This window comes from Triticum dicoccoides, chromosome 3A (genome assembly GCF_002162155.2).
Source record: "Triticum dicoccoides isolate Atlit2015 ecotype Zavitan chromosome 3A, WEW_v2.0, whole genome shotgun sequence".
NCBI lineage: Eukaryota > Viridiplantae > Streptophyta > Magnoliopsida > Poales > Poaceae > Triticum > Triticum dicoccoides.
Genome location: NC_041384.1, coordinates 635,974,750 through 635,984,359, shown reverse-complemented (window position 1 = coordinate 635,984,359; position 9,610 = coordinate 635,974,750). Strand labels below are relative to the sequence as shown.

At 44.0% G+C, this 9,610-nt stretch overlaps 2 protein-coding genes across 3 annotated transcripts; one reads left to right on the top strand and one right to left on the bottom strand.

Moving 5' to 3' along the window:
* The first annotated feature begins 323 nt into the window (after positions 1 to 323).
* On the top strand, positions 324 to 2,985 carry LOC119269779 (F-box protein At5g03100-like). Of its 2 annotated transcripts, none has more exons than XM_037551703.1 (5): positions 324 to 652; positions 753 to 883; positions 1,045 to 1,941; positions 2,030 to 2,185; positions 2,431 to 2,985. In XM_037551703.1, exons 2-5 carry the CDS (start codon positions 812 to 814, stop codon positions 2,746 to 2,748), a joined length of 1,443 nt encoding a protein of 480 aa, XP_037407600.1. In that variant the 5' UTR covers positions 324 to 652; positions 753 to 811; the 3' UTR covers positions 2,749 to 2,985. The 2 variants fall into 2 exon arrangements, with proteins under 2 accessions (XP_037407600.1, XP_037407599.1); XM_037551702.1 differs by having other exon boundaries at positions 748 to 883.
* A 2,844-nt stretch (positions 2,986 to 5,829) lies between these two features.
* LOC119272715 lies at positions 5,830 to 9,554 on the bottom strand. Its single transcript, XM_037554136.1, has 4 exons — positions 9,044 to 9,554; positions 7,912 to 8,043; positions 7,617 to 7,820; positions 5,830 to 6,205 (listed from the first exon to the last, which is right to left on the bottom strand). Exons 1-3 carry the CDS (start codon positions 9,552 to 9,554, stop codon positions 7,660 to 7,662), a joined length of 804 nt encoding a protein of 267 aa, XP_037410033.1. The 3' UTR covers positions 5,830 to 6,205; positions 7,617 to 7,659.
* Positions 9,555 to 9,610: the final 56 nt, after the last annotated feature.

Below are 9,610 nucleotides of genomic sequence, written 5' to 3'. Positions count from 1 at the left end.
CCGTGCGATGGCCCTTCGATTGACGCTGCCGCTTCCCCCACCTCCTCCGGAACCAGATTAGATCGTCATGTCGTCGACTCCGCCGCCACCTTCTGGGATTGTGTCTTCGTCCTTTTGTGTTAGGCGTGATGTGCTGTGCCCACAGCGGAACTTGGGTATTGTGTGTGTGTCTGTGCTTGTTGGTGTGGTTCCTGACTTGCGGTGGCGTTGCGTTTGTGTGTGCGCTGTGTTCTGTTGTTATCTTGATACTTTGTGCTTGGTGGATGCTTTTATTTATAAAGCGGGATGAAAGCCTTTTTCGGCAACCCTCCAATAGCCTAGGGCTTCTGCTGCCATAAACCAGGGCTGGCTTGCGGTCCATCCCCACCCGGCGCAAAATCGGCAAGGGGAGCCTCTGCCGAGCGCGGCGGCGCTGCGATTTTTTCCAAACCGAGTCCGCCGGCGAGACGGCTAGTTCGCTTCGTAGCCTCACTGGAGACGAAGCGGAGCCGTGTCCGTATGCAAACTGGTCGGGGGGTGGGGGGCATATAATCTCCCTCTCTCCGAATACAGGGAAGGCGTCGATTTGGTTCACCAAATCGCCAAGCTACGACTCCTTCCGCAGCCTCGCGCCGGGCTCCGCCGCCACCCGGCCGGCACCACTCAGCAGCAGGTAAGATTACAGGCGACTGGGAATTTTGGGATGCAACTACAGTAGTGAATGTCAATCTCAGCATGACTAGGTTATTACTGAACATGGTTTATCAGTTTAGTCTGCGGCAGGTCATGCGGAAAATTGTCTAGCAGACGCCCTGCAAAAACAAGATCGACTATGATGTTGTCACCGGTCAAATGTACCGCTAAAAGAAGCAAATCCGAGCCTGTGATCCATAGTCTCCCGGAGGTAGGTCCAAGGACATTATTAAGTTCATTCAGTTCTGAATTAATCTGAAAATATCTTTTAGTGTCCTCATCTAGGTTTTTTCTTTTCAAACATTCAGTGTGTTCAGGGTAGTATTATGATTCTTCTAACTGGTACTGAATTTTCTATCTGTCCTGATCCAGGGTATTATGCATGACATAATATCAAGGCTGACACTGAAGGATGCTGTGAGGGCCAGTTTGGTGTCGACAAACTGGAGACGACTATGGACATGCCATTCTAATCTATGCTTTGACAGTCCCACGATCCTGAACCGCGAGTATGGCACCATTAGCAGGAGCAGCAGCAGGAGGGGCAGAAGAAGACGCAGGTTCATCAGGCGTGTCGATGCCATCCTGGAATCCCACAGCAGTACAGGGCTAAGAAGATTTGGTATCACGTTCGCTCTTGACGCGAGGCACACGGAACATCTGGATCGATGGCTCAAGTTCGCACTCGATTCCAGGGCATCTGAGATTGCTGTTAATTTGTTCCCTGTGTTCTACAAGGGTTTCGTGAGGTCATATGAATGGGAGGATGCATACACCTTGCCGTCTCATATGTTTAGCAGTCAAGGGGCATCTTACATCGAGTCACTTGAGCTCGTCTTTGCATCGTTGAAGCTACCCCGTGATTTCTATGGCCCTTTGAAGCTTAGAGTGTTGGATCTCCAATCTGTTCACGTGTCGGAAGGAGATCTCGAGCTGCTGCTGTCCAAGTGCAGTTCATTGGAGTGTTTGCGCCTGGGTCGTTGTTACCCAGTGCTTAATCTGAAAGTGCAGAAACCACTATGTCGGCTGCGTAATTTATCTGTCCGGGGATGTCAGCTGCAGGTTATGGAATTCAGTGCTCCGAATCTAGCAAAATTTGAGTATTCGGGTCAGGCCATACCCATTACACTCGGTGAATCCATGAAGCCAACAGAGGCTACTGTGACGCTCTTGGGATATGATGACACTCTCGAACATGTCTTCACTGAACTTCCAAAAACCCTGTCTCACGTGGAGACACTATCTGTGAACACTTGCATAAACACCGAGGTACTGTGCCGACCAGCATGATGCATGTTTCATTTCTATCTATGTAAAAAGAGTATGCCATGTAAATATCGTTTTATTGACCTTGTAGGTGGTTGGATTTTCAAATTGCCTGATGAAGTTCACTCATCTGATAAAACTGGAGGTGACTGTAAGTATTCTCGGGGACTCGAGAATCAGAAATGGGATTCTTCGTTTAGTGAGTCTTCTAGAGGTGGCCCCTCTTCTGCAAAGGCTCGAGTTAAATGTAAGCGCCCCTCTTGCTCTGATGCATGTCTCCTGTTTATCTTTTGAGACAAACGATGTTTGCTTAGTGCTTGTTGCATTTGATCCGCCGTAGTTTACACTGCACTGTAAGCTTATACTAGATTCGACTACATGGAACTGTAATTCGGATTTTTAAATTTGATTCAAATGGAGGATAACTCTAAGTTGCAGTCTCCAATGCTGCTTGTGTTGTTATCTAACTTCTGGCAACCCTTACATTTTCAGATGCTTCCACATGTCTCGGTAGGGTTTTCCAATGAGCCTGAAGCCTACTGGCATTTTCGGCCATGCGCCCATAGTCATCTTGAGCAGTTCGAGGTTTCAGGGTTTATCGGTCTAAGAAGTCAGCTTGAGGTGGTATTGTGCATCCTTGACAACGCAGTGGCTCTGAGGCGGATGTCCGTAGAACCGAGGGTGACGGCACATGATCGTGTCTTTGGACACTTGGCGGAGTTTGAGCTTGATATAAGAAGAGGCAGGGAATGTGCCTTGGGCTTGTTTTCGCCCAAAGACTACCCCGGCGTGCAGATTGAGATTTTCTGAAGGACCTTTGGGTTTGGCTTCAGGTGCTGAAGGCCTGAAGGAGTGAAGCGCAACAAATAGGCAAGTGCGAGTTCCAGCACAGCCTTTCTGGCATCTTTGTTTGTTTATGTACATACTCTGGAGGCTTGTTGATCTAATAATGTGTAAGAAAAAACATCATATTTATTTACTTATGTTGAGGAAAGCTTGGTCGCATTTGTGCCAGCCATGTGTAATCTTGTCTACTAGGGAGAATGAAACTGGTTTACTGCAAGGGCCTGCTAGTTCAAGACACTCCCTCCGTTTCTTTACTCTGCTTATTACTACTTATTAGGAGAAGCCTTTGGCTGACAAATACTTTCATCCAAACTACGTTCATCCAAGCCATCTTTTTAGTTAAAAGGTACTGTCAAGCGAACTACGTTCATCCAAACCATCTTTTTAGTTAAAAGGTACTGTATTAAAAATATAATCCTGCGATGGGACAGTGTGTCAACTTATTTATTTTGTTAACTTCGTATCAACTGTCAAGATTTTTTTAAAACACAATGCAACACAGATGCTCACACACGCACACGGCACACACACACTCTCCTATAAACGTACGTACGCACACCCTATCCCTATGAGCATATCCGAAATACTGAGCAGACGGACATCTTGTGTTTCACGAAGCGACCTCGTGTGTCTTTGTAGTCGATGGGAACGTCTTCTCTCACTAAACAAACATCGCCGTGAAGCCTGAAATAAATCCAGAAAAATGTGAGGGTGAACCTTGATGGGCTGGTTTCACCACAAAGAACCTAACCATCTGAGCTACGCTCAGTTCGCTCAACTGTTGGAACTTGCCAACCAAGTCAAATGCATCAAGGACGAAGCAGATTGACTTCTAGTAAAGGATGATGAGATTAAACATAGATGTTGAGAGTAATTTGACAAACGGTTCAATGGAGAGAATGAGAAGTCTATCATTTTTTTTGATATGTATGAGAAGTCAACCATTGAGCTGAATGACTCATATGATAATACCAATAGATGTTTTGTGTAACGAATGCAAGAGTCTAAGGTCAGAGAGGTTGTAAAAATGATGAAATGAGGCAAGACGATGGGCCCTAATTGTATCTCCATTGATGTATGGAGAGACCTCGAAGAGATAGAGATAGTATGGTAACTAAGCTTTTCAACCTTATTTTTCAAACAAATAAGATGCCCGAAGAATGGAGTCGGAGTATATTAGTACCGGTCTTCAAGAACAAGGGGGAGTTCAATGTTGCACTAGTTAACATGTACTCCATCCGTCCCATAATGTAAGGCGTTTTTTAACACTAGTGTAGTGTCAAAAACTGTCTTATATTATGTGGCGGAGGGAGTAATTAAGCTGATGAACTATACAATGAAGCTATGGAAGAGATTGAGCACCACTTAAGAAGATTTACAAGTATGACAAAAAGATCTGTTTGATTTCATGCTTGGGAGGCCGACCAGGGAAACCATTTTCTTGGTATGACAACCTATGGAGAGATACATGGAATAAAATGACATGCGATATTGACTTGAAGAAGGCCTACGATAAGATATCACGAAATGTTACCTTCATCAAGGACATGAGCGATAATGTCGAGGCAAGTGCTTGAACAAATGATGGTGACACTAGTAACTTCCTCATTAAAATAGGACTACATTAAGGGTCAACTTTGAGCCCTTATCTTTTTTGCGTTGGTGATGGATAGGGTCACAAATCCAAGATCTAGGGAGGGGGAGGCACTATTCATTCTTCATTCGAAACTCATGAATGTTGGGTCGGAGGTTTTTGCCTTGTTATCAAAAAAGGGAGTTGGGTAAAGCAAACTCCCTCCTTGGACGAGCCCGGGGCTTAGTCAAATAGAATGGGTTGCACTGCTTGGAAGAGAATATACAAGGAGGTATTTCATTGTATATGCTCTTTGTGGATGATGTGGTGCAAGTTGACATTACTCGGACAAGGGTTAATAAAAAATTTAAAGTTTGCGAAGACATATTTTGCAATCAAAAGGTTTTAGGTTTAGTAGAATCAAAACTTAGTACATAGAGGTGTGGTTGGTACTAGTAGGCACGAGGGGTTAGTCTTGGTCGGCAGGTGGTACCTCAGAAGAACACCTTCCAATATTTGGGATCAATATTGCAGAAGGATGATGATATCGATGAAGACGTGAGCCATCGAATCAAATGTGGATGGATGAAATGGTGCCAAGCTTATGACGTTCTTTATGACAAGAGTGCCACAAAAGGTAAAAGACAAGTTTTATAGAATGATGATTCGACTTGCGATGTTGTATGGTGCTGGATTGTGCCAACTAAACACCGACATATCCACCAGTTAGTTATAGCAGAGATGTGCATGGTGAGATGAATATGTAACCACACAAGAAAGGATCGTGTCTATAATAAAGATGTACATGATAGAGTTAGGGTAGCACCAATTGAAGAAAAGATTTTCAATATCGACTGAAATGGTTTGGGTTGTGACAGAGCTCCAGTAAGAATTAAACAGGGGTTAAATGAGTCTTTGAGAGAGAGTTGAGGAGGCTAATTTAGCCTATCATGTCAAATTTAGCCTATACAATGATGAGTATATCAAGTATTATACGAAGAAGCTGAAAATAATTGGAGGGTCGTGGCCCCTCTCGGTCCTAACTAAGCTCTACCTCTAGGTTTAGGCATATACGACACAGATCTCCAAAAACGCCAGCGCAAAGCGAGCGGTTAAAACATAACATGCTGATAGACTAGAGTGTGTTAAAAGAAATCTGGAGGATTGGAATATCACAAAATAACTAATCATGGACATGAGTGCATGAAAATTAGCTATCCACAAATCAAAACTCAGCCTACCACAATTTGTTTGGGACTAAAGAAGGCTTTATTGTTGTCGTTGTAATAGTATCAACTGTCAAGAACTTCATACTGCACGCACGAAGCTAAGTTAATGTGCGACAGTGATAAATGCTAAAATAAAGAGTGACGTTGCAAGAAAAAGCTGTGGAAGCTAAGTAGGAATTAAAGCAGCAAAGACAAAAATAGGGCACCATTGGGTCATAGTTTCAGAAAAAAACCCAGGGATAAATCCTGCAGGCCGTTCAAGTAATACCCCTTCGTTTCAACAAGTCTAAGCGCAACCGCGACTACTCCAAGCATGGCACACGTGTTTTAACATGCCGCACCGCAGTTTGACCGTGTATGGCCACCCCTCACCCCTCACCCCGAAGGAACAAGGGCAGATCGTGCAAACTTCTCAGTTGTGATCCCTATGAACGAAATGAAGCAATGATAACAAGTAAAAAAGAGACTCCGGCTGCACATGCAGCAACCTCAGAGCTTATATACAAGTTTGTTGACCAATCATTTCTTCCTGACTTTTCCAGTAAACAGTAATTTGCAGAGGTTTACTTCTTCGCTCTCCTAGTATCCTTCTGATAGAAAGTGCCTGCGCGACGTGAGTCTACAACACAAAACACAGTATCAGAATACAACAGTAACAGGTGGCAACTGCAACTGAGGAAGGCTATCTGAGTTCATTCTCAAATATGGTAAAATGAATTGAACTTGGACTTCCATCAGATAACTGCAAAAGATGTATAAGACATATCAATAGCCATCTTGCAGATTTCAATCAAATTTCAAACAGCCTCCTCCCTCCCCTATACAGCCACCACCCCCTTTCCCTCTCACGCAAGCCAGGACAGGGGCAACATTCCGGTGAGGCGACAAAGCTCCAGCAAGGCAGGTACCTCTCACTTCCTACTTTGGGAGTATGTTCTAATTTTGGTTTACTGTTGTGAAATAGATATAGTATCTAGTGAACTAGTGAAGCTATGCTCGATCCAATTGCCTCAAAGCTAAATATGTATACTATACTTCAATCCTTAGGGCAGTTAATGCATTATGGCAACTGGAAGTAGTGGAACTCATGAATGAGGAGCTTCAGCTACAAACTCATGATCCTGCCAAAGCAGTTGCACATATCTTGCAGCGACACTTGGATTGATGATGTATTGAACAAACGTACAGAGTACTAGTGTATGTCCCAAGGTTAGTCCTTGATAATACCAAGGAGGGGTACTAGTGTGTGTCGAACGAAGCAGTTTGCAAACCCATGATCCTACTAGACCTGTTTGGAGTTGCTCCCTCCTTTTCATAATATAATAGAGTGCATTTTAGAAACTTGCTGAGGAGGGGTAGCGCAGGGGATTCCTTCCAGTTTAGTCCCTAATTGCTTACACAATCAACTTTGTAATTCACTTGCACGCCACACCCAGGCTCCTTGAAACAACCGCGACCAGTAAATCCCGTTTTCTCTCCAACATGCATGTGCTACACGCTAGACAAGGGTAATCCGTGCAAGCGTGCACATGCACTGGTATGATGAGCAGTAATTACTATGGTAAAAAGGGTAGCAGTATTTAATATGGTAAAAAGGGTAGCAGTAATTAAAGGAGGAGGAAACTGTTCTCATCTGTGAAGTGTTAGCATTGGGAAAATGTAATAGGGAGTACACATTCTAATATGGAATTCTGGAAGAAAAAAAACTCACACACACACTGTTACGGAATGGAGGGAGTACTACATTTGCTTGGGTGAATACGGTAGTGCAACTGCTAAATTTAAATGCAAATTATTAAGGAAATAATGAAAATACTACAGAGCAGCTGCACATCTCTTGCAATGACACAAGTGTTAATGATGTCTTAAACAAACGGACAGAGTACTAGTGTACTTTTTGCACTAATTTGTTTCTTCCTTGATATGTAATTGATTCTGTTTGTTTATTTTTGCACAAAGGTATCAGTGGGATAAGTTGAACGACTCAGAGAGCTGAAAGCTGTGAAGGTCATGAAATTAGTACAATTTACCTTAGTTTAGAGGTGCGGCGCCTATCAGTGTTCGCACTCTGAGTCAGCCCAGGAGGTAATCCCTCTTCTTTACGATATCTGCTGCGAAACACTGAACCAAAGAAATGATAAACGCAAGGTTTGTAGCCTTCAAGTATAACAGCCTATAACATGCCAACGAAGCCACAAAATTTTCCATCTGGGATGCCAGCTCTAGTTCTTCACCTATGGCACATAAAAGGGGTAATAATTCTTCAATTTGGTACACTCAATTAGTTTGAACAGAAGTAGTGCAAATGAATAATTAGTTATTTACCAACAAATTCATCCTGGAGAGTTGTGAGAAGAAGTTGATAAGCTTCAAAGGTCCTAGCTGGATTATTATCAATACGCTGGGACACCCTGGGAAAGCATATCTGCAGATAATGCTTGGCTTCCAAAATGTCACCTGAATACAAAATATCTTCAATAAAGATATAAGCATACGGCATGTCCTAGGGTACATTCTAGGGAGCGACTATTTCGGTGCACACAATGGAGTCTAACCAATTTCTTAGCCATGCCAGGAGCTCTTTGCAACCAAACATTTGAAGTGCAGTTAGCAGTCCGAACTAGAGAGAAATGTAGAAAATCAAACCAAACCAAACCAACTTCACTTGCAATCAAACAAAACCTGTAAACACTGACAATAACAACCAAACTTGTCGGCTACACAATTTACTAAGGCACTAGAAGGCCCATTTGAAAAATCTTGCTGAACCTGCTGAATGATCTCCACTAGAAGGATTTACTAATGCCCTGAAGGATTTGCAAGACAAACAAAAGAGCAGCATTATGCTCTACGCCAGCAATCTGCCATTATCAAGAAGGTAACTACGTCAACTATAAATAGATTGAAACTGGCAATCCAGATACAGTTTGATGTGCATATCCGAATTTGATAATAATCCACCAGAACACTAATTAATTAGAAGTTTATTGTAAGCAAGCTAATGAACTGAAAGCTTATTGTAACCATGCTAATGTATTAAACATAATGAATTGAACACCTTAATATAACCAAGCAACTGCATTAAGTATTAACACACACATACCACATCAAAGCAATCAATGCATAACCAAAAGATTGACAGAATTACGATGGGCATGTAGACATACACTTGTTGGCTGACACTTTCAAAGTAATAAAGTACTCATGGAAACAAATCCGTGTCTTCTGATGGCACCACTATTGGATCAATAACATGATAGTATGACAGCAAGAATGGAAACCATAAGACACCAAAATGTAACTGGCATCGCATCTCATCATCTCATCCACAAAAGATCAAATACCCAGGAAACACTAATCCAGATTTTCAGGCTTAAATTTGCATTGATCACTGAGAAATGGTGGTATCATTACTGATGGAGTAATTATGGCTGAGTCGCCGATCGTGCGTGCATACCTTGGCGAAGATAGAGGAGCACTAGACGCCGGGCATGCTGCTGCAGATTTGCCTTGGTTGACCGCAGATCTGCGACACAAGCCTCGAACTGTGCTTGCAGACGCAAGGTCAGCACCTCCTCGACAGACTGGCTCACAGAGTCTAGCAGGTCCATCTGCTCAACGATAGCGCGATAGGAGCGGTACTTGGCGAGCAGGACGTCGGGGTTCGTGATGATGACCTGGCGATGGTGCGAAGTCGCCGGTCCTCCTTCCTCCAGCAAAGCATGATAGATGTTCGATGCATCCCACAGAGGCATGTAGGGCACATGGCCCCGTACGTGCGTGAAGGTGTGGAGAAGCCGCATCAGATCCGGGGTCTCCGGGTCGCGGACTCGAAGGTAGTCGGCGTAGCAGCCCAGCCGCGCGAACTGGCGCAGGATGACGCCATCCGCGGCGTGCCGGAGGCGCGGCGGAAGGCCCCGCAGCAGGACCTCGACAGAAACACCAAGCTCTTCCGCGATGGCTTCCATCGCAATCCACCGGCCGGAATTGCGATTTGGGATGGGGTGGAGAAGGGGGAGGCGGA

Excerpts from the sequence above, each read along its gene's own strand:
- LOC119269779 (XM_037551703.1), top strand. The coding sequence starts at position 812 with ATGATGTTGTCACCGGTCAAATGTACCGCTAAAAGAAGCAAATCCGAG. Across the intron at positions 884-1,044 it reads TGATCCATAGTCTCCCGGAG|GGTATTATGCATGACATAAT; the intron begins GTAGGTCCAAGG and ends GTCCTGATCCAG. Across the intron at positions 2,186-2,430 it reads TGCAAAGGCTCGAGTTAAAT|ATGCTTCCACATGTCTCGGT; the intron begins GTAAGCGCCCCT and ends TTACATTTTCAG.
- LOC119272715 (XM_037554136.1), bottom strand. The coding sequence starts at position 9,554 with ATGGAAGCCATCGCGGAAGAGCTTGGTGTTTCTGTCGAGGTCCTGCTG. Across the intron at positions 8,044-9,043 it reads GCTCCTCTATCTTCGCCAAG|GTGACATTTTGGAAGCCAAG; the intron begins GTATGCACGCAC and ends TTTTGTATTCAG. Across the intron at positions 7,821-7,911 it reads TCTCCAGGATGAATTTGTTG|GTGAAGAACTAGAGCTGGCA; the intron begins GTAAATAACTAA and ends TATGTGCCATAG.